Source organism: Oryx dammah, unplaced genomic scaffold (assembly GCF_014754425.2).
Source record: "Oryx dammah isolate SB20612 unplaced genomic scaffold, SCBI_Odam_1.1 HiC_scaffold_28, whole genome shotgun sequence".
Taxonomy (NCBI): domain Eukaryota; kingdom Metazoa; phylum Chordata; class Mammalia; order Artiodactyla; family Bovidae; genus Oryx; species Oryx dammah.
Window position 1 is genome coordinate 117,902,495 of NW_024070212.1, and position 27,298 is coordinate 117,929,792.

General features: G+C 59.0%; 1 protein-coding gene across 2 annotated transcripts; it reads left to right on the top strand.

Moving 5' to 3' along the window:
- The first annotated feature begins 316 nt into the window (after window positions 1–316).
- Window positions 317–27,298, top strand: PPP1R7 (protein phosphatase 1 regulatory subunit 7). 2 transcript variants are annotated; one of them, XM_040232025.1, is made up of 12 exons: window positions 896–976; window positions 3,438–3,499; window positions 3,915–4,043; window positions 6,881–6,936; window positions 7,481–7,546; window positions 8,165–8,295; window positions 8,656–8,818; window positions 9,884–10,000; window positions 10,802–10,906; window positions 13,395–13,481; window positions 18,104–18,302; window positions 27,287–27,298. In XM_040232025.1, the coding sequence occupies exons 3-11, from the start codon at window positions 3,977–3,979 to the stop codon at window positions 18,278–18,280; spliced, it is 969 nt and encodes a 322-aa protein (XP_040087959.1). In that variant the 5' UTR covers window positions 896–976; window positions 3,438–3,499; window positions 3,915–3,976; the 3' UTR covers window positions 18,281–18,302; window positions 27,287–27,298. The 2 variants fall into 2 exon arrangements, with proteins under 2 accessions (XP_040087958.1, XP_040087959.1); XM_040232024.1 differs by lacking the exon at window positions 3,438–3,499 and having other exon boundaries at window positions 317–976.

The window sequence follows — 27,298 nt, forward strand, 5'->3', positions numbered from 1 at the left end:
CAACGCGCCGGGAGGGCGCCAATCCGCGCCGCTAGCGCCACCAGCCAATGGCAGAGCGACGGGCGCCGATCGACAGGTCCCAGGGGCCAACCGCCGGCGCCTGTGGGCGGGGACCCAGGGAGCCCGCGAGGAGACGCCCGCGCTAACGGTTGCTAGGGACGCGTCGGAGTCCGTCTACGGCGACTCGGAGGAAGCAAAAGAGACGGCGCCTCCGCCAGCGCGGTCCCCGGACGCCGTTTCCTCCGGTCTCAGGATCGAGAAGAGTGAGGACCGCGGACCTCGCCTCTCGGAGGCCTCGACCTGAAGACGCGGAGCAGAGGGCGGCTCCCTCACGGCCCATGATGCCCGCGGGGCCGGGGCCCGTTTCGGGCTGCGGCTCCCGCAGTAGCTAGATAGGCATCCAGGTCCGACCAGCTCTCCCGGACCCGTTAGCGGACAGGCTCCGGAAAAGAGAGCGGGCGCCCCGCGCTGAGCGTTCACTGGAAGCGGCCCCTTTGTACGGGCTCAGTCCACACCGCGACAATGTCTGCCCAGTTCTGCAGACGCCGCCGCCGAGGCTCGGAGGGACTGGGGAGCCGCCCCGCCGTGTCCCGCCACCAGTCCACGAGCGCAGAGCGACCCCAGGCTCCTCTCCGCTCGCCTGCGGGCTCGGCTCCGTGCTTGCGGCCCCGATCATCCCTGCCCTCATCCCGCTTCCCGCCTCCTGAGCCTCCAGTTCGCCCATTTACCTGCCTGGCGGGCGGGGAGACTGGCGGCGCGGAGGCGGAGGCCCGCGCGGCCTCGCGGGTGAACTACAACTCCCATGAGGCTTTCGAGCCGCGCAGGAGCGCAGGGCCCCATTGGCTCGGAAACTTCTGAGCTGGGAGCCCTGATTGGCTGAGGGGCCTGAGGCGACAGATTCCGGAAAGGGAAAGAGCAGCCAACATGGCGGCGGAGCGCGGCGCGGGCCAGCAACAGTCGCAGGAGATGATGGAGGGTGAGCGGCCCCGCGGGGCGGCGACCGAAGGGCCCGGCGGGCGGGGGCGGGGGCGGGGGCGGCGGCCCGTGCCAGTCATGCCCGGGAGAAACGGGGCGGCCCGGGCCCAGCCCCGCGCGCCCCGTGACATCTGCCAGCCGGCAGGGCGGGGGTGGCCCCGGACAGCCGGACGCGGACCCCGGTACTGAGGCGGCAGTGGCCGGGAGGGCGCGGGCGGCCGGGGCGAGCGGCGGGAGCGCCGGGCTTGTGGGTGAGGACTGAGGGCGCGGCGGTCCCGCAGCCCCCTGCGCCCGCCCCAGCTGCTGGGAGCCTCGCACCGAATCCCTCAGCTTGACCCGCGAGACAGGTCCCCAGGCAGCTGACCGGGAGACGAGGCGCGGGCTCGCTGGGACCCGCCCGGGGCAGCTCATTGGTGGACGCGGCGGGGGTGGAGAAGGGTCCTCTGGAAAGCGAACCGGGTGAGGGGAACGGCTGAGCCCAGGCGAGAGTTGAATGATAGAATCGACAGGTTCCTGTTTCCGAAGCTATAAAGACTAATGTCAACTCTCTGGCTTTGTTGAAACCCGTCTGCATGCGTGTTGTGCGTGTATATGATCACATGCACACCCAGCCCCAGTGGAGAGCCGGCCGTGTCTTTGAGCGCTCTCTGTACTTCTGGCTCTGCTTGTTTCCTGAGCGCTCCCGAAGAGAAGCCGGGGTCTCCAGCGTCACGTGCTAGGGAAGCGGTGGAAGAGGCGGCAGCACGTTTGGGAGTGATGGCTGCGGCAGCCAGAACCAGCTCCCGGCTGCACCTCGAAGGGTATACCAGTCAGCCGGGCTGGAGACCAGGGTGGGGGGGCCGGTGCAGGAAAGAGCAAAGGCCGCCTCTGGTGAAGGAAAGCACACACAGGCATAGGGGTGTGATGGAGTTTGACCTGTCAGAGTGGCCAAGGGCGACAGTGGTCCTGGAGGGGAGTGTGGCGGGTGAGGCAGGCAGGGCACGTGGTGGAGGGCCTGGGTGGAGGGGAGGCGCTCGGGAAGGTCTTGGATCTGGAGACCTTTGGGTCTTTCTAAGCAGGGAAGCACCTCTTCTTATCCGCCTTCTCCCCGCCCTCCCACCTCTCCCACTTCCTCTTCAGCTGTCTCCCTGTCTTGGTAAATGGCAAATGGGAGGAAGCCTAGGCAATTCCTTCTCTCTGGCTGCCGCCCATTCGACAGATCAGCAAGCTCTGCTGCCCCCGCTTCCCTAGTATCTCCCAGTATTTGCTGCCTCTCCTGTTCCCCCTGCCAATACCTTGAGCCAGGCCGCTGCCCCCAGTGCCCCACCGTCACCTGGTCTGCTGATCTGCTACCCCACATTTCCCTTCGGCTGCCCTGCATGAGCTAAGCCCCTCCTACCCTGGGCTCAGCTGCACCAGACCATGGCCCGGTAGACTTGCTGTCCCTTAGCCTGGACCGCAGAGAGGCTGTGCCTAGCGACGGCTAAGTTATTACATGTCTTCACGCACGGCATGCCATGCTTTTGTGCCTGACAGCGACTCTGATATGTGGGCACTGTACTGGCTCCTTCTGCTCATGAGGAGACTGAGGCTTCGAAAAGGAAGCAACAGGCCAAAGCTGTGTCTGTCGGGGTAAGGTGCAAACTCAGGAAGAGTCACGGGCCTTCTAGACATTTGGGGAGTCAAAGATCAGATTTGGATTCTGGGATCAGATCAGAGTCTCTGGAGAACAGACTGACAAGCCACTGAGAGGCCAGTTAGGAGGGCAGGCAGGAGCACAGACCACAGGCAGCGAGTGGCTGATCCAAGACAGTTGCCAGGAAGTTCCAGGAAGAAGGAATGGGTGTGGTGGTGTTAGAGGTGAATTATCAGGACTTGGCCAACAGCCTTTCCTTGGTGCTGCTTTACTAATCCCAGTGGAAGACTCGGAGTTGAAGCAGCGTCCCTCCCCACAGAACGCACACCCCTCTGTAGGTGAGCTGTGGTCAGAGAAGAGAGAATCCTTGATGACGCCACGCAGCCTGCGAGTGCTCTAGCTCTTCCAGACAGGCTTCCACAGAGGTTGCAGAAAAATTAAGAAAAAGGAAAATTATCTGACAGTCTTGCCAAAAGATTTTTACCAGTCAGCTATATTCAGGTGGGCTCCCTAGGCGATGCTAGAGGTAAAGAACCCTGCCTGCCAGTGTAGGAGACGTGAGAGACGCGGGTTTGATGCCTGGGTTGGGAAGATCCCCTGGAGGAGGGCATGGCCCCTGACTCCAGTATTCTTGCCTGGAGAGTCCCATGGACAGAGGAGCCTGGCGGGCTGCGGTCTGACGACTGAGGCGACTCGGCACTCAGGACAGGACTGCGCTGGGCTAACAGTGCCCTGGTGTCTAGGACCGTGACTCGTGTGGGGCGTAGAGCACTGCTGGCTGTCTTCTCCTTTTCTAGAGCGCCCCACTGCCCACAGTCTGATTTGAGTTAGTCTTGATTTCTTTCAGAACGTGGGCCTGTGAACTGGGCTGGTTTTCTTGGCCAAATGGATAGTGGAGCCTGGATGAAGGTATGTGGCGGGAGGGTCACACGGTCCCCTCTGTGTGGATATCCAGGCAAGAGGGCGCGGACAGGAGGTGCTTCTCTGCGTGTTACCGTCAGCACGTTCAGCCACGAGCCACCCAGGCCTTCCAGATACCTGGCGTTTCACAAGTTCCTTGAGAGCAGGAATAGTGTGCCCCTCACCTTTGTAGCCCGGGGCCTCCCTGGTCTACCCTCTTGCCAAAGCCCAGTCCCCCTCCTCTGGGCGCCTCACGTGGTGCCCAGGACACACCTGGAAAATACTCAAATGTTGGTTGACCTGAATTCAACAAAAGTTCTTGAATGAAGTCTTTTTGACTTCGAGCTGGATGTCAGTCTGTTATATGTTCCTCACAGAGTCCCCTAACGTGAATATGCATTCTTATTGGTGTGTGTGGGTTCAGTTGACAGGCGGGTTGAATCAGAAGAGTCAGGTGACGACGAAGGGAAGGCACAGAACAGCGGGATGGTGGCGGACCTCAGCGCGCACAGCCTGAAGGACGGAGAGGAGCGGGGGCAGGAGGACCCAGAAGGTACCGGGCCGAGGGGAGAGCCCGAGACCCGCTCAGCGGCAGGCTGCGGGCTCTGTCGCCTGGGCCCAGCCTGGGGGATGGGGGACGGATGCCACCCGGCACGTGCCCAGCCCACTCTGGAGGCCCACAGGGCCTGGTGGGCGAGGGCTCGGAGCAGGGCCCCCTCTGAGGTGCTCGCTGAGTCAGCTCCACACTTAGGGCACTCGCAGGCTGGACGGATGGTTTCCTAATTTCACGGAAGGCAAGTATAGCCACTAGTGATGCTAGCACAGATGTGTCCTCTGGAACAGAACCAGGAAATCGTTGATTCCCACATGTTCAGAAAGTGAGGCTGAAGTACAGTGAACGTTGTGTGCCTTTCTTTCCTACCTCGGTCACATAGACTCACTGTATCTTAGAGAAGCCGTTCCCGAGTCCTGCTCCACCATACTTGTAAGCCTGAGGATCAGCTTCTAAATTGTCTCCTTAGTGATTAAAAACAGCAAAATGAAGTTAGAGGTGAAAAAGTGTTCTCCGCCTGTAATGGTGGTTTTTCACCCCCTGAACCATGATCTAAACCCTTTTTCTTTGTTTGCGTAGAAATCAGTTTACATTGAAAGAAGTGAGAGAAACCATACACTCAGAAGGATGCCCAAAATACATTCGGTGGTTCTTACAAACGACGTGCATGTTAGAACCCTACCTCTGTTTTTTAAATATTGATAATAGCATGTAGTTTTATCTACTTGAGAGAGAAAACACATCCAGTGATTGGGGCGGGGGATCTCTAAGCAGCAGGTTTGAGAGGGTCTTGTGTATTCTGTATTTTCTGGGTTTATCTCCATTGTGTGGGTTTTTAAGGCATCAGTACTCGTGCATTCCCCTTACGGTAATGAAAGCAAAACTAATCTTTTAAAGTAACATCGTGCTCTGTGCCAGCACAGATGCTTGGTAACTATGGCAACCTAATTGCAAGGCAAAAGGCGACCACCACAAAAGTACCAATCACATTATTTAGGAACTTCAGAGGCAACATTCTCGAAGCCATGTGGGTGGAGAGGCACATGGGAGGGATGGGTGACAGCCCGCCCTGCGGCTGAGTCACAGGAAGGCCGGGGGGAGTGCCACCTGCCGTCACATCCTGCCGCCTGGCGTGCCGACCGTGCTGGCGTGGGCGCTCCCCGGCTCGGGAGCGGGGCTTCCGCCCGGGCTCCTGCCTCCAGGAACCTGGCTAGCAGTCCTCCAGGAAGGCGCGCCTGTGTAAGTCCTTAGAGGCCCGGGGCCTTCTCCTTCCTGTGCTTGTCTAGGTCTTTAGGTTCCAGTAAACAAATTCATACCTGTCAGCTGTTCCTTTCACTTGTTTTCTGTAAGTTACTGTTTTAACACTTGAAACGTATGTGAGAGGTTCAGGAAGATGGCTGGTAGCTTCTGTCACACAGGTTAAGCGGGCGTGTGCTGAGTGGATTACAGGCAGAGCCCTTAGCCGTGTGGCCACATATCTGGGTTTGGACCCCAGCTGGCCTGGCCACCCTGCCTTTGTGGTGGTGTGTGTTCCTTTCCAGCTTTGAGTTCCTGGTGTTGGCTGTGCTGCCTTTTGAAGACGGATCATTTGGGGCAGTCTCTTGGTTTTGCCCAACTCCTTTTATTTAATTCTTGGATTTGTTGACATTCCATAAAGCTGTGGCTGATCTAGAGTAAATGATGTGTTTTGTTTTATTTTTTAAGTAGCCATTGTTGACAGTGATGGAAAAGGTGGTACAATGAATTTAGCCAGTGTAGGGCCAGGAAGTCTCTCAGGCTGCTCCCGAGTTGGGCGCGCCTCTCCGGGGCCTCCAGTCCAGCCTGTGAGCTGCCTGTGCTGGGGAGGCGCTGGGGGTATGAGGCCAGGATGTGGGCAGTGTTGCTGAAAGGAAGACACAGAGGCAGGAGGCCGCTGATCGGTGATGGTAGCCATCGTCCCCGGGGCACAGGCCAGACAGCAGGTGCACCCACCAAGGACCAGGCGCTCTGTGCACAGGCGGCCCAGTTTCTTCAGTAGCAGCTGTGAGAGCAGAGGCAGACTCCACAGAAATGCTCTCCGGTCCTGTGCGTGGCCTCCTGCAGGCCCTGATGCCCCTGGCAGGCTGGGAGAGCGGCTCGCCCTCCTAGTCAGATGTGCTGGTCCGGACCTGCCCTCCTCGGCCCTGCCTGGGCCCTGGAGACTCGCTCTCCAGGGCGGGCTGGCTCCCAGCCTCCCCGGCTTCTCAGCAGGCGCTCTGTTTCACTTATTTGGCAAGGCTCTTTGATCCTGTCGGTTGAACTGAGCCTCATTTTGTTTTGCTCTATGCAGAGAGACGTGTCTGTAGATGCAGGGCCATTTTCCAAAGCAATGAAAGGCACGTCCTAGAACATCTGATGTGCCTGGCGTGACCCACATTCAAGTGGCCTGATTCATTGCCACAGACCAGAAGGGAAAGCCTGGGGGCAGGCTGCCCCCAGGTGCCGCTGCAGGCCGTGCCGGAAGGTGGCGGTGGGCGGCTTCCGTGCTGCTGGCTGCGGTCACCTGAAGCTTGCTCGCCCCCCGCCCTTCTGCCAACAGCTTCAGACCACATTTCCTTTCTTGGGAAGCTGTAGGACGTAGGTGGAGTCTTGGAGACCTTTGCCAGTAGCTGAATTCAGGGCCCAGAGCCTTGAGAGGTGCCACTTGTCAGGTGTCGGCCCCACCGCTTGGTCACTGCCCTTGGGTGTCGCCTGCAGGTTCCTCCTCTGTTGAGCTGGCCGCACGCTTCAGGGAGCCTGCCCTAGCTAGCCCCCAGCGGCCGGGCACCCGCTCCTGGAGACCAGAGCTCTGAATGGGCTTTTTCTTCTTCCTTTTCCAGAAGGACAAGAGCTGCCTGTGGATATGGAAACCATTAGCCTGGACAGAGACGCAGAGGTAACGCTGCCTGCTTGGCCATCCCAGGGGCCTGGTGGCAGAGAGCCCTGCCATCAGGGCGTCTTTTATGAAGGTGCTAGATTAGTAGGCGATTTCCCTAGAAGGAACGGTAGTCGGGGCCTCCCTTGGCTGGTCAGAGTCCTTGTGTTCTTACTGTTTTTAACGGCAGTACTTGGTCTCGGGGTTGGGCTGTACACACCGAGAATTGTGTGGCAGAGGCAGCGCCTCAACCGCCGCACATGCGTCAGATGACTGCACCGTCCTGGTGCGACGAGGAGCTGCAGGCAAGGGCGGGGCAGCCCCTAGGGGTGATGAGGGGCGCGTGCAGGCGAGAGCAGGCTTCTCGCACCGCTAGTTCAGAGGCCAGTCTCACATCAGGCCGCTGCCTGTCACAGCACAGCTGTGCCCGTGCCAGCTGTCCCCATGACTCCGGGCGGCACTGCCGCCCGAGCCCCGCCGCCTCCCGGCCTCCTCGCCGCTCCAGGCCCGGGAAGCGCATCTCCAGCTGCTTGTCTGCAGCTGAGCCAGGTTTTGTCTGTTTCAGGATGTTGATTTGAATCATTATCGCATTGGAAAAATTGAAGGATTTGAGGTGCTGAAGAAAGTGAAGGTGAGAGGAGCTCGTCCTTGCATGGGTGGGGCCCGTGTGACCCTGCAGAGTGCATCCCCCCACCGGATGTGGATAAACCGGAACAGATCAGTTCTGCTCGGTGACCGTGCTCGGGAAGGTGCCACGCTGCAATGGGAGCGTCCCTCGGGCGCCTTTGATCCTGAGCCCTGCATGGTGATAGGCCGGACGCTCGGCTGGCTGGCTCTCCCCAGGTTCACGCAGCGGCTCAGATCGGTGGTGCCTCCATCGGAGCCTGCCTGCAGCCACGTGCAGCCCAGACTGTATGTGCTTAGCTCACTACAGTTCAGTCTGGTTTTCAAAACTGAGCCGCCCTGAGTTCCCTCTGCTGGAAAACAGCACCCCTCCCCTTGCCCAGAGCCTCCCACACACAGTAAGAACGCTCATCAGGGCCTCCCTCCATCCCCAGAACGCTCATCAGGGCCTCCCTCCATCCCCACGGGTATCTGCCCGTCCTCTCCAGGTCAGCACCTTACTAGAAAACAGGAGGAAAACCACATCCCCACCCAGGCCCCATGTGTGGAGGCGAGTCTGGGACAGTGGGCACTTCCTGCGGACCTCCCCATCGCCTGTGTCAGCTGCCCTTTTTCTGTCCCCCAGACGCTCTGCCTCCGGCAGAATTTGATCAAGTGCATTGAGAACCTAGAGGGGCTGCAGAGCCTCCGAGAGCTGGACCTTTACGACAACCAGATCCGGAGGATTGAGAACCTGGATGCGCTCACAGAGCTGGAGTGAGTTGTGAGGCTGCAGGGGGCCTGGCAGCCGCCCCGAAACCAGCCCTGCAGCCCGAACTCGGGCCTAGGGAGCCCCCGCCCACGGTTGGGCCTGTGCCTGGCTCCGCGGGGGCACCAGCTTGCCCACAGTCCCAGCGTGCACGTGAAGCCTTTGACTGGAGATGTCAGGCTGAGCTCCTTGGGGAGAAGACGGTTTCTGTCCTCAGCCTCGTGCTGGGAGCCAGGGCAGCAGGCTTTGAGGGCCCTATGGGCTGCCTGCCCCGCCACGTTCCCCGGGCGGGCTGCTGCCTCTAAGTCAGCTACGTCCTGAGCTCGGCGTGACCTGTGCTCGTTAATAAATGCTTTGCCTGTTCCCAGGGTTTTAGATATTTCTTTTAATCTACTGAGAAACATTGAAGGAATTGATAAGTTGACACGACTGAAGAAGCTCTTCTTGGTCAACAACAAGATCAACAAAATTGAGAACATAAGCAGCTTGCACCAACTGCAGATGCTGGAGCTGGGGTCCAACCGGATACGGGTGGGTGTGGGCACGGGGCGCGGCCTGGAGGTGCGCAGGGTGTGTAGCTGTGTCTCGAGAGACCGAGTGCTCACTGGGGGTCGGTGTTAGTGAAAGCGTGGCCCTTGCTTCCACACACAGCATTCTCTTGCTCCTCATTCGAGTCACAATGCCCGACAGCAGCCCCAGCGCTTTGCTTTTGAACATGCCGCTGGGTGTGGCTTGAGACGCACCTCTTGGCGCAGGAGGGGCCCCCACTCCGGCAATAGGGGGGTGGGCACAGTCTGGTGCGTAGTTGGCCCATCCGCCCCTGCTGAGTGGCTGAGGGCAGGGTTTCTGAGCCCTTCCTCCACCTGCCTGCCAGAAATACCCCTCCAACTTTTGGAAGCTTCTAGCACACTGGTCAGCTCAGGTTGGCCCTTGTGAGCTAGACAGGACGCAAGCCAAGGAGAGTATTTGCGGCAAAGGGCTTCTTGTGACCATTGGTGGTGGTGGTGTGGTCGAAAGTAGCAAAGCAGCACGTGTGAAACTCGGAGTGGTCCAGGCATCAGCGTGTTCTGCAGCATCCCTGTGGGAGAGAAGGGCTGCGTCACAGCTGACGCAGGTGACGGCAGGCGGGGCTGCCCTGCCTCTGAGTCCTCTTTCTCCCGGACCAGCCCCGGCCCATCCTGCTGTGAGGACTGAACAAGAGGCTCTCTCTGCCCTTGGAGGCCCTGCTACGGCCCCTGCCGGAAAAGCTCAGTTAGCCTTTTTGTGGGAGAGTGGTGTACCCGGGAGGCGGGGACCTGAGGCCTGCCAGGGGCGCTCACTAGCGCAGCTGCCCATAGGGCCCTGGGGAGCACAGGGCAGAGCAGGGAGGAGCAGAGCACCCCCAGGAGCCTGCAGGCATCCCAGGCCCGGGGCTCCCGCAGCTGTCACCCGCAGGACACCACCAGCGTCTATTCTCAGGTTGTGCTCTGGAGTGAGGTTGTCTGGGGGATGCCAGAGTGGGCAGTACCTGCCTGACACCCAGGCAGCTCCGTCTGCTCGCCCAGGGAGCGGGCCCTTTCTCCTCCCGTGACTGCTGCCTTGTCCTGATTTTCACAGGTGATTGAAAATATCGACACGTTAACCAACCTGGAGAGTTTGTTTTTGGGGAAAAACAAGATCACTAAGCTTCAGAATCTGGATGCACTCACCAACCTGACCGTCCTCAGCATGCAGGTACAGACTGCCCAGCCTCCCGCCCCGCGGGCCCCCAGGGCAGGGCTTTGCTTCTCCACTGTCTCCATGCTGGGCAGCGCTTGGCTTCACTGTCAGTGAGGAGTGGAAACATCACACTGCAGAGATCTGCAGCGCACGTGACCCACGCGGGCCTGAGGTTTCCTTCCGTAGCACGCCACGTGTCTTCTAATGAACGTCCAGGCGTTGTTTAGCCAGGGCAGCTCGTCTCTCCACAGCTCACGCCGTGCTGGGCTCCTGGTGGAGTGACCCCCCCCCCCCGGCCTGTCCCATCTGTGCCCGGGAGTGTGCCACCTGGGCATGGTTGGGCAGCACCCACGTGGGGTGGGCAGTGCCCGCGTGGCCGCGGCCCGGCTCCTTTCATCAGGAGCAGACGCGCAGTGGTGGGCCCGGGGGCATTGGTGGCAGGCCGTGGGGACAGGAACCCCAAGACCACCCATGCCTCTCGGAAAGCAGGTATCGTGCAGATCTGTGTGAGAAGCAAGCGCTGTGCTCTAACTCGAGTTACGACAGATGCCAAAAGAAATGAGAACTAAGTGATTTTAAATATTCCAATTTGACATTTTTGAGTTAATTAAATTATTTGAGGTAGACCTTTCTCAAGTAGATTTTGAAAAGTGAGTTTCGTGCATCAAAGCCTTTGGCTGTGTGCACGAGTTTGGCCCGGGACAGCAGACGCAGGGCCCTGGTCTGCCCCCCTCTGGGCCAGGCCCCTGCAGCTGCTGTGGGCGGCGCCCTGCTCCCAGAAGCCCCCAGTCTCACGCGTTCTGACTCTCCCTGCAGAGCAACCGGCTGACCAAGATCGAGGGCCTGCAGAGCCTGGTGAACCTGCGGGAGCTGTATCTCAGCCACAACGGCATCGAGGCCATCGAGGGCCTGGACAACAATGTAAGAGCCCGCCGGCTGTGGGGCGGGGGCACAGGGGCTGCGGCCTGCTCACAGCTGCGCTGGGCGGAGCCGGGCTGGGTGTCGCGGGGCGATTCAGCGCACGGCCTGCGGGCCTGGGGAAGATTTCTAAAAAGGAAACCCTAGGGACTTCCCTGTTGGTCCAGTGGTTAAGCCTTCGAGCTCCCAATGCAGGGGACGCAGGTTCTGTCCCTGGTGAGGGAACTAAGAAAGACCCTGCATGCAGCGTGGCATGGCCAACAATAATTAAAATCTTTAAAACGGAAACCCCAGCTGCTCCTGTGTGTCCCTGTACCGTGGATGACTCAGTTATCAGCTGCTGCCCTCTCTTCCTGCCCCTGGCCACCGACTTCTGGCCCCACCCCCAGCTGAGGGCCCAGATCCTGCATCGTCCTCGCTCCCCCCACCTCCCCGCCTTCCCCCACTCCCTCTCCCTCCTCCCTCCCCACCGGCCCTGCCCACCCAGCACAGGACAGCCTTAGGAGCACTGGCCAGGGGGCAGCCCTGGCCCTGAGCCTGCAGGAGGCCCCTGCCCTCCTCAGCTTCCGCAGGCCAGCCTGCTCTTCCTCAGCGCAGTAATCGAGACAAATAGAGTGCTTGAGCTCTCTCAGCTTCCCTGGGCGTTTCTCCTGTTTTAACTGCCAGCAGGTGTGGCCCGGCCGGCCGCCTGGGGAGCTGCGCTTCAGTCCTGGCGAGGGCTTCTTTGGCCCTGGGCCTCATCAACATCAGTGAGGTTTCAGGGGAAACCCACTTTATGGATTTTGTTTCACCACCATTTACAGAATTTTGGAAAAGCTGGTGGAATTTACGTCCAGTGGGTGTGGTCACCTTCCCCTGCCTTTCAGTCGAACTGTTTGCAGAGCTGGTGTGTAGCCTGGGTGCACGCCTGGGTGGTGCAGAAAGGGAGGTTGAGGCCAGGCTCTGAGAGTTGGGGCTGGGCAGGGCCCCCTCCCCACACCAGTCCCCATGGACAGCTGGAGGGTCTGTGCAGGAGAGGGCGTGGCCCCCGGGAGCAGCAGCACGCCAGGCCGGCAGTACAGGGCGGGATCCTGGGAGTTGTCCCGGGAGGTGTGCTGCAGTCGCCCGGCCCAGCCCAGTACTGGACCCCGTGTGGGCCTCTGCAGCTAAACAGAACAAAAGAGTTGTGGCTTTAAAGTAATTATATTTTTGTAAGGTCCTCCTAATCAAAGGAAACAGGCTTTATTCAACTAGAGAGCAAATGTTCTCCTGTATTTTCCTCTGAGCTGCATCTCTTAACTTCCCTGGAGTTTACTCTTGTGGTACGAGGCCAGGCAGTCAGTGATTTTTCGCCCAAACGGAGAACGACTGCTCCCCCAGCGCCCTGGGGCCGCCCTGCTCAGGGCTTCTCCAGGCGTCAGGCCTTCCCGCAGGTGTGCCGGGGGAGACTGTGGTTGCGTACACCGCAGTGTCTGCGGAGCTTGCTCTCCCCACCCCACCTTACCCCCATCCCCCTCCTTACCTTATTTTAAGTAATTAGTACTGGTTTGCTTTTGAATGAGGTTTCAAAACACTGTCCAGCTCCCCAGAAAATCTCAAGGTAGCGTCAGGCACGTGACGGGGTCCTTGTGCGGAGGTTCGGGGCCGTTCTGGCCGCTGGGCGCCCCTGCGCTGGTCTCCGCATGGGGCTGCCACAGGGACACAGCCTACACATGCCGTAAGCACTGTAGCCCGGCCAGCTCCTGCACCTGTGCTCCCCACGCCACCCAGCCTCTGAAGCGGGCACAGCGGGCCTGTCCGGGCACCCCCCGCCGTCCCCAAGCCTCCTTCTGCGCGGTTCTCCCGAGTCCTTTTCTGCCCAAAGCCCCCGCACCCCGCGGGCAGGTGCCTGCTGCAGTCAGCAGCCATCTGAGCAGCAATCAGCAGAAGCAGCCCCTGCCCATGTCAGAACCCAGATGGGCTGCTCGGGCACTCCTCTCTGTGCTGGAAGCAGGGCCCCTTCCAGAAGGGATGGTGTGGGGTCTGGCCCTTCCCCACCCTCGCTGCCTTAAGTGAAGAGGGACTGTTTCAGAATCATTTGGGTTTGGATGTCTCCTTGGGACAGGCACTAGATAAATGGTGCTACACCTGTTGCCCTGCAGGGCCCACCCACCCCAGGGGCCCGGGCAGCCTCCCAGCGCCCAGGCCTCTTCTGCTTTGGCAGGTGTTACCTGCCCATTGGGGTCCTTTGGACCAGGATGTGGGAGTCTGGGTCATGGAGTCTGATGGCACTAGTTTCAGACCCAGTGACGAGCTCAGTGAGGCAGCGGAGAGGATTCGGTGTAAATTAGGCAGGGGGCTGCAGGAGGGGGCACGGGCATGCCCCCCGCCCCTACCCGCCAACACCCCCTTTCCTGTGAGGGCAGAGGGCAGCTCGCCTCGCACTGTAAGCCCAGCACCGAGCGTGGTGTGTGTAGCCACACAGTCACAGCAGAACCAAAGTAATGCAGGAAACTTTATCTCCTTGTTCTAGAACAAACTTACAATGTTGGACATTGCGTCAAATAGAATCAAAAAGATTGAGAATGTCAGTCACCTAACAGAGCTGCAGGAATTCTGGGTAAGTGCAACGCTTGTGCGCTTGCTGGCGCTCAGCTGAGTGGGTCCCAGTTCCTGGAGTGGGTCCACTGTGGCTCTGGGGGCCGGACCGAGGGCTCGGGGGGGCTGCAGACACAGTCCCCACGCTGCGTGTGGCCTTTTAGCACCAGCGTCACCAGGGAGCTGGGCAAAGTCATGACTGGCAGGCCCTGCCCCAGCCCAGAGGCAGAGCGGTCAATGGCCAGGCGCGTGAGAACATGAGAAGCCCTGATCCATGTGGGTTCATCCCAGGATTGCCGTGTGGCTGGAGGGCTTCCAGACGCAGCCCTGGGGCCATGCTTCCAGCTCAAATGGCTAGAACCACGGGAGGAGGTATGGGTGGGCCTCTGCGGTTGGTCACCTGGAACGCGCCTGTGTTGGTCTCATGGCGATGGGTGTGGTTCCTGGAGCCCACAGATGAGAAACGAGGCACGGGAGGCAGGGGTTGCGGGTCGACCCCCAGCTGAGATCCGCAGTGTCAAGGTTCCACACGCGTGTCCCCAGCGCTACTCCTGCAGGGAGTGCCGTGTGCAAAGTGTGCGTCGTCAGAGATCTGTGCTGTGTCCACGGCCTGCCCCTTGCTTGGCCGGCCGTTCTGCCAACCCTCTGACATCCTGTGTGTTCTCTGCTCCCCGTCTCAGAAATGACCCAGGCTTCCCTGACGCACAGCGGCCTGCTGTGAGGACACCGCTGCCCCTTAGTGATGGCGCTGGTCTTGGGTGCCATCAGGGCGTGACGCCAGGACCGGCCACTGAAGGCTGGGGTGCTAAGCGAGCCGCGGGAGCTGTGGTTTGGCGTGCAGCCCAGCCCTGCAGGAGGGTGTGGCCGGGGGTCGGCAGAGGATCGGAGCAGAGGGGCTCGGTCTGAAGAGGCAGGGAGCTGCACAGCCAGAGCAGGAGCCCAGAGCCAGGGTCCTGACCGGGCTCGCCCCAGCCCGGCTGGGTGCCGGCCCTCGTGCCCCAGCAACCCTCCCGGGAGCCTGTGCTGGCCTGAGTGACGGAAGCTGTGAGGAGGCAGGATGCCTCTATGACGGGGTTGTGAGCAGGCTGGCTGTGTCTGGGGGGCTTGCGCGCTCTCAGACCTCCAGCCTTTTTTTTAGGACCTCCAGCTTTCTGTGAAGTAACAGACTCCTAGTCTGATGCCAACAGCTTACAAGTGATTTTGTTACGTAAGAAAAATAGCTTGAGGATTCTCCCAAACCTTGGTTTTGTTTCAAGTGTTGCTGAATTTGAGGGGAAGTGAATGTGAATTTTGAATGTAAATGTCAACCAGCAGAAACTACTGGAATAGACTCCGGAGACTGTGTGCCTGGAGCGCCCTCCCGGCTGCGTCTGCAGCAGGACCCCCGCATGGGTTCAGGCAGAACGCTCACATGCGAGCCCAAGATCACCTGCCATGAGTTGGCAGAGTCGTCAGGGTCACCAGTGTGCCCACGTGATCAAACGTGCCCAGGAGAGAGACGGCCACAGGCTGCTGTCCCCATGCGCTCCGTCTGCAAGGGGTGCTGGTCAGGACATTAGGGGGACCTCCCGCTGTGTCCACGTAACGCCATGGTTGAGAGTGGAGTGGCTGGAGAACAAGCTCGCGGCCACAGGGAACAGCCTGCTGCATCCAGAATGTGGGCCCTTCTGCACGACCAGCAGCCAGCTTGCTTTAAAGGTCACTTCATTTGACAGGAAAAACTGAGAAGGAGGCAGGAGACAGTCTAGATCGGAAGGAACTAAAATGGTGTTTCCAGGAGGTTCTTTAAGAAGATGAGAGCACCGGGAGCTCACTCCCCACACCTTGCTCCTTCACGCCTCAGCTGGGAAGAGCTCAGAAGAGAGACATACAGACAGCCCCCCATCCCCACCCACCATGTGACCCTTCCCTTCCAGATACTCTAGAGGTTTTGTGGAAATGATACAGGCGAATGGTTTTGAGTTTCATTTTCAAAAAGTACAAAGATGCGTCTGGGAGTTACCTTGTCTAAGCCATCCTTTACAACGCACTGTTGGTGCTGAGCAAAATCCCTAGGTCCACTTTACTAAATCCTAGAGAAAACCACCTGGAGGCTGGCCGTGCTATGGAACACCTGAACTGATAAGACATGGGGCTTATGAACATAGTAACTGCTGGGACAGCGGTGTCGGCAGAGCTCTGATGTGGGAAGCCTGTGGGGTGTACGTCTGGCTCGAATGACTGGAGGGGCGAGGAGGCACGGGTGAGTCATGGACACCACCACCAGCGACATGGGAAAGGGGTCAAAGTAGATCCTGCTGCCAAGACGTCTCTCCCCTCCGAACGGGGGACAGGGCTCGGTTTGTTCAGTGAAGGTGTCTTTTCACTTCTGTGAACGTTATTGACACTCACGTGTCAGACCCTGCGCTTAAGAACACACCTTGCAGCGCTCCCCAGTTACTGCCGTATTTTGTAGCAGAAACACAGAAGCCATGCTTTTTAAGGAAGAAAATACAAAAAATGCTTATAAATAGACTCTGTTTTGCCCAAAAAAAGGTAGAGAGTTGCCGGTGTCCAGCCCTGGTGGATCCAGGGTAATTCGAAGCAGGGACGGAGTCGGCAAGGAAAAATTTATTTAGAAATATAAAGAGAGATTAGGAAAGAATAGTGTAGTAGGAAAATTAGTGGAGAAAAGAGGCTGAATAACTTGGTTTATGTGGAAAACCAATGAAGTTCCAAGACAAGGAGTTTGCACCAGCTACGTTAGGCCACAGGCGCCCGCTTGAATGGCGGAGGGTGCCCCGCCTTGGGCTCCCTCTCTCATGGGTCTTAGAAGCCCGGGCAAATAAGTAGACATGGAGAGCCTCTGCGTTCCAAGGGATCAGCCTGAAAAAGAGAGGGAGGGAGAAAGAGAGAGTCAACTCAGGGGAGGCCAAGCTTGTGCAAAAACCCCATAACTTTATTTTTAAAAGGTGTTTATATACCCTGCTAAGTCACTTAAGTCGTGTCCGACTCTGTGAGACCCCATAGATGGCAGCCCACCAGGCTCCCCCGTCCCTGGGATTCTCCAGGCAAGAGCACTGGAGTGGGTGCCATCGCCTAAGTTTTACATAATGGGAGATACAGAGTCAAGCAGGGGCAGCAGTCCTGACCCTTTCTGCCTATCTTTCGGTTTACCAAAGGTCTCAGGTGATTTACATTGTCTTCTGGCCAAGAGGCCTGTTAACACTTTATGGCTCTCTTCCTTAATGAATGTTAATCTTATTTCCCCTGAAGTGTTTTTCTTTAATCTGCATCACCCTTAAAGCACTAAATAAAGTTACATCCCTATAGAACAAAGGTGCAGTGGGTTATAACAAAGAAAGATCTATGTTGCTACTTGTTTTTTTTTCTATATACCAACTATATCAACAAATAAAAGATATGAAAATTTGGCAGCAAGTATTGGCTCAACAAATGAAACCCTTAATCAGTCCTATTCTAATGATTTTGACTCCTCGGAAGCCCCTACATTCCTAGGATGTTTTAAGCTTCCTGTGCCTCTCACAATCCGGAGGCCGCAAACAGTCACATGCGCAGCTGTAAGAGTCCTGTAGGCAGGCTAGAAATCCATCAGAGGGGTTTTTGGATTGAAATACTCTTATTATGCCCAGGAGACTTATTATCTAAAAGCTCTAAATTAACTTTTTCCAGAAAAAGGTGGTGGCGGGACAGCCCCCTGTTAATGTCAGAGGAGTTGGTGAAAGGCATAATATAGTAAGGCAGGCAGACTCTGGTTTGGGGGGTAGATGCTTGAGAATTTCCAGGGGGACCCCTGAGGCTCGATCCCACCTTTGCGTATGCCGAGCCTCCTTCCATGACCTTTGCCACGGGCGGGGTTCCTCACGCTGGCTCCCGGCAGAAAGTGCTGCTTAAAAAAAACAGACACTAAAGACCGTTTGGAGAACAGAGCCTTCTTTCTGTCCAGCCTGGAAGGTGTGTGGCACATAAGGCTGTGGGTCCAGGGCCCCCCCAGACCACAGTGGGAGCCGGAGCAGAAGGGTGGAGACAGCCAGGGCTAGCGTGCTTTCCAAGGGGCACGTGTTGAAGGCGTGCACCCTGTGCCCACGCAGCTCCGCTGTGGCAGCTCCTGTTGGCTGGCCATGGCCGCCTCCTGCCATGACTGCACCTGGCTTTGGTGCCTGGAGGGCGCTGATGGACGGCGCTGATGGACGCGTGGGTGGGGCCTGATGGACGGGCGGGGCCTGGAGGGCGCTGGTCACAGCTCCTCCCAGACAGGCCCTTGTCCCTTTGCGGTAGAGGCGTCAGGCCCCCCTGGGAGCAGGCCTCGGGGCCTCCACAGCCTCCCAAGTTCTGGAAATCTGGGTGTCCCAGGGCGGCTGGCACACAAGGCCCACAGGGAGGTCCGTGAACACGGGCTTCCTTAAGCAGGCGAGTCTGAGAAAGCCTGCCTGCCTGCCCGGGGTGGGGGCGGGCGCTGTGTGTTGGCTCCTTTGTCCCTCTGCGGACCCGGACATGGACTTAGCGGCGTCCGCCAGGTTCATCCCACGGGATGCGGCCCGGCCAGCACGCGCCCGGGTGGACGGCCGGCCCCTCTTCTGCATGGGGCGGGGTGGGGGCCTTGGGGTCCTGAGGCTTCTCTTGACGTGCGCCTGTCCCCCCCAGATGAACGACAACCTCCTGGACTGCTGGAGCGACCTGGATGAGCTCAAGGGCGCCAGGAACCTGGAGACGGTGTACCTGGAGCGGAACCCCCTGCAGCGGGACCCGCAGTACCGGCGGAAGATCATGCTGGCCCTGCCCAGCGTGCGGCAGATCGACGCCACCTTCGTCAGGTTCTGAGGCCCGCTCCTGCAGAGCCACTGTATCAGCAGCCACAAACCCACAGGCAATAAAAAGGCGCTGAGTGAAGCTGCGTGTGCAGGGCCGTCCCCGCCGGCCGGCTGTGGCCCCCCTCCGTGCTCCGTGGCCCTGGGCCCTGCCCCTGGCCCGTCTCCATGGCCTCCCCTCAGAGGGGGCTCAGAGTCCCCTGGAGGGTGAAACAGTGAGTCTGGGAGGGTGTCCAGGGCCCTTGGGCCTTTCTGCCCACAACTCTGCAGTCTCTTGGGCCGGTAGATGCCCATTTGTAAACTGTATGTATTAGCAATAAATTGCAGGCAGAGGGCACCTCAGCCCCCAGTGCCCTTGGAGGGCAGGGGCCCCCATCGGTCCCCACAGCCCTCAGGCCAGAGGAGCAGCCTCCACACGCACAGCATGGGCCCTCTGCCGGGTCCGAGCCCACCGAGTCTCCACGGGACTGTGTCCAGAGAGCTGCCCTCGTTGCCACGCTTACATTGCCCCTTCTTACCCTATCAGTATGCTTTTCTGTATAAAACTCACACCCACAGTCACGCTGGGTGTGACAAGGACCTTGTCACCTTGTGGGGCCTCAGACTTGCCCTTCTGTAGCCTGAGAACCAAACCATGCAGTCTCCGGGGCGCCTCCTGCTTCTGAGGCTCAAGCTGAGTGGCCAGTGTGGGCCCCTCCTGCCTTGTGTGTCTGCGTCGGTTCAAGGTTAAGTTTCTTAAAATGGAATTAAAACTGCATGTCCTCGGCTGCTCCGTAGCCACATTTCACGGGGGCAGCCAGTCCTCCTGGTCACAGGGAGTCCTGCAGGCATGCTGCCCGGAGCTTCTCACAGAGCCGGGCATCCACGTGGGGGTTGGGAGCTCAGAGGTGACCCCTGCTCAGTGGGTTGAGGCTGAGGTCACATCCAAGTCCTCACTCAAATCTGGGCCAGAATGGGCCGTGTGGCCTGGATGGCCGAGCAGGCTCAGGTGTAGCCTGAGCCCAGAAAGCCTGCATACTGTGCTGTGAGCCTGGAACTCCGCCCTCAACCAGGCACGGTCTGAGGACAAAAGAGAGGTGTTTTAGACACACACAGGTTCAGGGTCTGAGTGCCCTTGCTGGGAAATGTGGAGGAGCCCATCCAAGCTAAAAATGAATCCAAATGAAGAATCTGCAGCAGCACCAAAACCAGAAAACTTTGTTTAACAGCGAGTCCCTGGCTGGTTGCAGGTCGTGCAAACACTAGGACACAGTTCCCGACAAGACATAGAACTTGTGCCCAAACAACCATGAGTGGCCTGAACCACGGCTTCAGTTCAGTCGCTCAGTTGTGTCCGACTGTTTGCAACCCCATGAATCACAGCACGCCCGGCCTCCCTGTCCATCACCAGCTCCCGGAGTTCACCCAGACTCATTGTCCATCAAGTCGGTGATGCCATCCAGCCATCTCATCCTCTGTGGTCCCCTTCTCCTGCCCGCAATCCCTCCCAGCATCAGAGTCTTTTCCCATAAGTCAACTCTTCACATGAGGTGGCCAAAGTATTGGAGTTTCAACTTTAGCATCAGTCCTCCAAAGAACACCCAGTCCTTTAGAATGGACTGGTTGGATCTCCTTGCAGTCCAAGGGACCCTCGTGAGTCTTCTCCCAACACCACAGTTCAAAAGCATCACTTCTTCGGTGCTCAGCCTTCTTCACAGTCCAACTCTCACATCCATACAAAACCATAGCCTTGACTAGATGGACCTTTGTTGGCAAAGTAATGTCTCTGCTTTTGTATATGCTATCTAGGTTGGTCGTAACTTTTCTTCCAAGGAGCAAGCGTCTTTTAATTTCATGGCTGCAATCACCATCTGCAGTGATTTTGGAGCCCAAAAAAATAAAGTCTGACACTGTTTCCACTGTTTCCCCATCTATTTCCTATGGAGTGATGGGACCGGATGCCATGATCTTCGTTTTCTGAATGTTGAGCTTTAAGCCAACTTTTTCACTCTCCTCTTTCACTTTCATGAAGAGGCTTTTTAGTTCCTCTTCACTTTCTGCTGTAAGGATGGTGTCATCTGCATATCTGAGGTTATTGATATTTCTCCCGGCAATCTTGATTCCAGCTTGTGTTTCTTCCAGCCCAGCATTTCTCATGATGTACTCTGCATAGAAGTTAAATAAGCAGAGTGACAATATACAGCCTTGACGTACTCCTTTTCCTATTTGGAACCAGTCTGTTGTTCCATGTCCAGTTCTAACTGTTGCTTCCTGACCTGCATACAGATTTCTCAAGAGGCAGGTCAGGTGGTCTGGTATTCCCATCTCTTTCAGAATGTTCCACAGTTTATTGTGATCCACACAGTCAAAGGCTTTGGCATAGTCAAAGCAGAAATAGATGTTTTTCTAGAACTCTCTTGCTTTTTCCATGATCCAGCGGATGTTGGCAGTTTGCTCTCTGGTTCCTCTGCCTTTTCTAAAACCAGCTTGAACATCAGGGAGTTCACAATTCACATACTGCTGAAGCCTGGCTTGGAGAATTTTGAGCATTTACTAGCATGTGAGATGAGTGCAATTGTGCGGTAGTTTGAGCATTCTTTGGCATTGCCTTTCTTTGGGATTGGAATGAAAACTGACCTTTTCCAGTCCTGTGGCCACTGCTGAGTTTTCCAAATTTGCTGGCATATTGAGTGCAACACTGTGACAGCATCATCTTCCAGGATTTGAAATAGCTCAACTGGAATTCCATCACCTCCACTAGCTGTGTTTGTAGTGATGCTGTCTAAGTTCCACTTGACTTCACATTCCAGGATGTCTGGCTCTAGGTGAGTGATCACACCATCATGATTATCTGGATCATGAAGATCTTTTTTGTTCAGTTCTTCTGTGTATTCTTGCCACCTCTTCTTAATATCTTCTGCTTCTGTTAGGTCCAGACCATTTCTGTCCTTTCTCGAGCCCATCTTTGCATGAAATGAACCATAGCTTACTGTTTTCTTAAAGCTGGAGGTGAGATCAGGGCACAGGCAGAGACCGTGCAGGTTTTCACTTCGGTGTAAAAGGGGAGCGAGAACCTGCAAGTGAAGTCGGGGAAAATAGAGGCAGCTGCTCACGCGCCGCTCGGCCGCTCGGCCGTGTCCGACTGTGGCCCCGCGGACTGCAGCCCTAGGCTCTAGTCCTTAGTACTGGTCGCTCAGTCGTGTCCACCTCTTTCTGACCCCATGGACTGTGGCCACCAGGCTCCTCTGTGGATAGGATTCTCCAGGCCAGAATACTGGAGTGAGTTGCCATTTCCTTCTCCAGGGGATCTTCCCAACCCAGGGCTCAAACCCAGGTCTCTGCATTGCAGGCGGATTCTTTACCATCGAGCCTCCCGGGAAACCCATAGAACAGATAAATAATCAAACATCCAACTCACAAGTAGGAAAAAACAAGCTTCAAGCAAAGAGGGCATGATAGAGGAGCACACAGAGGTCCAGGCAGACATGCGGACAGGGTCAGAGCTCGCCTGCCACGGCCCCTCAGAGGGCCGCCAATCCTGGCCAGCACCCATCTTTTAATAGAAACTTTCAAAGTTATACAAAAAACAGTAGAAGGGATGGGAAAGCTGTGCCAAACCCAGCGCAATCCTAATAAAAATGCTATCTGATTTTTTTTTTAAGAACCTCCTTAAACTCTAAGATTTATGTGGAAGAGAAAAGGTCCACATTGAACCTCGAAACTTTAAGTTTAGTCAACTTTGAAAACTAGTCAGGAGACATGATTCCCTTCCAGGTTCTAAAGGCTACCACCCCCCCTTAGGAAGTGTAGGGGCCAGCCGGCCGTCCCAACCCCTGGACAAGAGACCTGTGTCCTGGGCGGGGCTGGCAGGGGCCACGGCAGTCGGGAGAGGCCACCCAGAGACCGAGTCTCCGTGTGAAAGCAGAATGAAGGCTGCTGGGGGCACGTTCGCCAGCTGCCACGGCAGGAGAGCTGCTCCCCCCAGAGTACAGCCAGCCACGCTTACAGAGAGGAGAAGCCCGGGCGGACACAGAGCAGATCGGGAGATTCCTACCGAGCTGAGAGCCGCGAGGGCCCGACGCTGAGCAGCAGGACGTTGCCAGTCAGAGGGAAGGAGCACAGGCCCAGGACAAGCCGCTCAGAAGCCTGGGCCAGCCCAGGGGGCTGTGGTCAGAGGGGTGCGGTCAGGCCAGGGGGCCAGTTAGCTCACGAAGCCCCTGCTCCACAAAAAGGGAAGCAATGAGAAGCCCGCACACCACAATGAATGCCCCTGCTTGCTGCAACTGGAGAAAGCCCTGGCAAAACAGCAAACACCCACCACAGCCAAAAGCATAAATCTTGAAAGAATTATTAAACAGTAATCTTAGTAAGACAGTTATATAGTTGGAAGGTGATCGGTGCTTTGGAAGAATGCAGAGCATTTTGGAGAGACTCACTGAGGAGTCATTTAGCAGCAGGTGTGGGGTGACCCTGAAGGGGGCCCAGAATTCAGACCAGCACTCTGGGGTGGGGGCAAACCTGAGAAGGGGCAGCCAGGGGTGGGGAGCAGAGAGAAGCTGTGGGCGCAGCAACCTGAAAGGGTGGGGAGAAGGCAAAGGAGGCCTGGAAACCCCCAGTTCTCAGCCCGCGGCAAGGAAGGTGGAAGGACCAGGGGGCAGGGAAGGTGGGGGTCCCGGGTGGGCCCGAGAGGAGGTAGGGGACACAGGGGCAGAGGGACAGGTACCTGGACACACTGGATCCTGGGCTGAGGCTGGGGGACATGGGCGGAAGTGCCCTGTGCAGGCAGAGACCAGCAGGCCCGGTGGCTTCCTGGAGGAGGGTCCTCACTTTGGGCAGGGAGAAGGTTTGGAGGAGTCAGAGCAGGGTTCTGGGGGGCAGGGAGCAGGCTGTGCGAGTGGAGCCTCTCGTCAGGGCGTGGGAAGGCGTGGACATCTGTGGCCCACCTCTCAGGCTGTGTGCAGAGCAGGCAAGTGTCAGGAAGGCAGTCCTCCCCAGCCAGCACTCACTACAGCAGCCACTCGCCTCAGCCGTTTTGCTCAGATCAGCAATGGGTCCACACCCAGGGATGAGGAGCACTTGTTCCAAGCCAAGTTGATGGAGCTGGATCTCTTGACAGACTGTCTCATGGCCAGGAGTGGCCTGAGACTCATGCTGAGCTGATGACACCTGCTTTCCCAAGAAAAAGGGCATGTGCAGCCAGCATAATACCTTGAATGTGGACTTGATGGCTGGACCTGCTGCAGCCATCCTGCAACCATGAGGCAAAGACCTGGCCCTGACACCCACCCCTGAGCCACTGAACCAAGCTAGGTGCCAGCTCCTCCCTACTTCTTACGAGGTGAGGAAGAAGACCTTCTGTGTTAAGCCACAGCAATTGGAGGCTTTTCTTTTCCTCCTTCCCCTGAAGGTATTTCTGAACAGTATATAAACATGCCTTAAAAGTTATGGTCAAATAAAGCTCGTATAGCGGCAGACGCCTAGCACCTGGGACCCTGTGACACACCTGTGCTAGTTTCAGCTTCCTGCTTAGTTTTTTTAAACTGCAAAAGTAATCCAACTTGAAAAACTTTCAAACCGTATAAAGTGAAAATTAAAAATTACACCCAGGAGCGTGCACGCCTTTATGCACACATGTCTCCTGCCGAGGCCTCGAGCCATGCTGTTCACCAGCCTCCGGCAGCCTGCCCCCACGGCTCTGCCTGGGCATACTCGCTGGGGCCCCCAGAGCTGCTGTGCCCCGAGAGTGGGGAGCCCGGGGCCCTGCGGATTGGCCGCTTCCCAGACGGTCCTTCTCAGCAGCTGCCAGAGCAGTGTCCAGCTTCCCCAGGCCAGGGCACTCAGCCGCGCCTTCTTCTTACAGGCCCTACGGGGTCAGGCCGAGGCCAGCCTCTCCACGGACTCCTCCCGGCCCACCGGCCTCACACTCCTGTCCTTTGTCGGTCCCAGAGCTAGCAGCCCATGCCAGGACCCCAGACCGTCCTCTGAACAGACGCGTTCAGGCCTGCCCCACCATCCAGGGTTCCCTGGGAGGCGTGTGGGGACTGGGGGCTCCAGCCAAGACAGGGGTCTGAGTGGGGTGGGACCCCCTTCACAGTGAGATGCGCCCAAGGTCACCCCGGGAGGTGGCGGAGCCGGTTCTCAGCCTGGCCCCCGTCTGCAGCCCCACCTGCACCAGGCGTGGACGACCCCCTGCTGCCCTCCACAGAGGCATCGCCTCCCCTGAGGCCCCAAGCAAACACAGGATGTGGCGGGAGGGGGGGCCGAGGAGGTGGAAGCAGAGCCAGCCTCGCCAGACAGCACGTGCCGAGGGTGTGTGACAGCTGCAGGGAAATGGCCGCCTCTGCAGACAGACCCGCGCCCCCTTCTCTGACAAGGGCAGGCCCTATGCGCAGAGGCCCTATGCTTGCCCTGGCTGTGTCCAGGATGCACGGGGCTCTCGCTGCCTGGGCAGGGCTGTGAGGACAGGGTCCCCCAGCTCTCTGCCCTCAAGGCTGACCCAGGGCCAGACCAGGCTGCTGCTTGGGGTGGGGGGGGCAGTGGCCGTGACCCTGGAGTCCTCTTCCGGAAGCCTCTGTGCCAGGTGAGAACCCATTCTGTGACGCGGGAGCCCCGGGAGGAAGTGGGGAGAGGAGTTCTGGGAGGCTGGCAGCACCCAGCCCGTGAAGGCTCCGCACCCTGGGGCCTGGCACAGCGTCTCACTGTGGCTTCCCGCAGCGCACCCAGCCTGGGCACCTGGGCTCTCACCAGCCCGCCGGACGCACCGCAGAGTGGCTCCCTCTGTGGCGCCTTCGCAGCTGGGGTGTCCATCTGCCAGCTCCTACCCCTGCTTCAGGGGGCACTGGGGAAGGACCCCCGCCCGCCCCAGCTCCGTGCCACAGCGAGGGCTGCCACCCTCCCAGAGCCCTTGGGGCCCCAGGCGACCTGGGCGGGGCGGGTGGCCCCCCCCATCTGTGGTCCCTCCCGGCCCCCAGCAGCCCCCGCTCAGGTCCCCCACCCCTCCCGGCTACGGGCCCCCCACGAGGAGAGGGACGCAGGGTCTTCAGGCCAGGCCGTCTTCCCGTCCCGCCCAGGACCCTCAGGAGAAGCCTTTCTGTTAAAAGCCAGTCTGTCCTCCTGCAGGCGAGCAGAAAGAGGAGGCCTGTGCTTTAAGCCCACCCTCAGGGTCCTCCAGGCCCTGCACCCTGCCCAGGCAGGGTGGGGCAGGGCGAGGCGGGCACTTTCTGCACAGGGGGACAGACAGACAGACAGCTGCAGGCCAGTCTCCCATGTTCTCCCTCCCTCACCTGGTCGGGAGCCAGGGCCCGATCTGGGGGGCTCCCCGAGACCCTGCTGCCAGCCGCATGCTCCCCTCAGAAGCGGGCTCTCTGCGAGCTGTGCAGGGAGGCAGGGGCCAGCCCTCACGGGACCCTCTCTGCTCGCACTGCCCCGACGGCCCGGCGCTGGGGCTGCAGGAGCCGCCCACTGCCGGCCACCGCCCGGAGCAGAGTAGGGGCCGGCTCCGCAAGGTCAACTCCTGCCTCTCCCGTGACCCCAGACCTCGCCTGTCCGGGCGCAGGGGAGAGGGGGCGTCTTTCTCCCCTGACGGAGGGCAGAAACCCCTAGGACAGGGTAGGCGAGGCCAGGCGGGGTCCCCACCAAGGGGGGAGGAAAGGAGACACAACTCCTGAAAGTGGACACGTGAACACCGCAGAGGTGCCCAGTGCCGGGCCTGCTTCTCGGCTCATGTCCGCTTCTATTTGCTGGTCTGTCAGAACCCAGAGGGAGCGGGCACCCCTCACCCCAGAGGAGGGAGCCCGGCTTTAGAATCGAGCTCAAGGGTCAGCTGTGTGTACGTTCCGGTTGGGTGAGGTGAGGGTCAGAGCTCTGCACGGCTGAGGTTGTTGATTACAGTCAAGACCAGTGACAGGGTGGCGGTTACGGTGGTACAGAGGCCTGTTACAAGGTGCCAGGGTGGGACCCCCGGTCCCAGCTTGGCTCTGCTTCCGGCCAAGCCCAGGGCCCGGGTCAGCTGCTCTGAGGGCCGCAGCCCCACCTCAGGCTCAGATCCCCGGGGTCAAAGCCAGAGAAGGAAGCACCGCCCAGGGCCTGCAGGGAGCTCCCGCCGCACACACCGCTGAGGGCCCCTTTGCCCAAGCCCATCCCTGGGGCTCCCTCCCCTCCCCTCACAGACACCCTGGGTGAGGCTGTGCGGAGCTTCCCGCCCCACAGCCTGAGGGTGGACAGGTGCCGCCCTCCCTGCCCGCTCACCTGGAGCTCCGGGACCGCCTCCCGCCTGCCCACAGGCCACAGCACGCTGAGGGCCTCGGGTCCTGCCCCCTCTGCCTGTAACCCTGACTGTGGCCCAGGCACGCAGAGTCTGTGCAGGCCCCCGGGGGGCTGTCCTGGCCCCAGACACACCTGTGCCCTGAGGCCCTGGGCCCACGGGGTCAGATCCTGCTCCAGCGGGATGCCGGGCAGTGCCAGCAGCAGGGAGGGCCCCCCAAGCCCTGGACCCGTGAGCCCCTGCCCGCGTCTGCCAGCCCATGTCAGTCCCAGGGTTGGGGACCCAGACAGGTGCCCGGGAGTGGCCGGGGGAGCTGGGCCCCCCGCCAAGCAGCACCAGCTCCTAAGCCGGCCTGGGCCAGCCGTGTGCTGGAGGGGAGATGGCAGGGAGGGGCCACCGCTGGCTGGGGCACCGCTGGCCAGGGCCCCAGGGCAGGGCACCCCTTCCCACCTGCTCTGACTCTGCCTTCAAAGTGGATCGGACCCCCTTCCTGCACTACTGTCCCTGCGGCTCCGGCTGCCCTGAGCCCCGGGATCCCGCCAGAGCTCTGACCTGTGCGCACCACGCTTCCAGGTCCGCCTATGACCCCGCTCTGCACCCAGCGCCAGGATGACAGAGCTAAAACCGGCAGGTGCCTTGCCCTCACACCCGTCAGAGCGGCTCCTGCTTCAAGAACAAAAAGGAGGACGTGGGGAGACCAGAGCGCGAAACGGTGCGGCTGCGAGGGGGCAGCACGGCGGTCCCGCAGGAAGGCGGACAGAGCCGCCGTGCGGTCAGCAGCCACGGTTT

Bases quoted from the DNA above. Each gene is read 5' to 3' on its own strand.
- PPP1R7 (XM_040232024.1), top strand. From the start codon at position 925: ATGGCGGCGGAGCGCGGCGCGGGCCAGCAACAGTCGCAGGAGATGATG. The intron at 4,044-6,880 runs GTACCGGGCCGA...TTCCTTTTCCAG, and splicing joins GGGGCAGGAGGACCCAGAAG to AAGGACAAGAGCTGCCTGTG. The intron at 13,482-18,103 runs GTAAGTGCAACG...TGTCCCCCCCAG, and splicing joins CAGAGCTGCAGGAATTCTGG to ATGAACGACAACCTCCTGGA.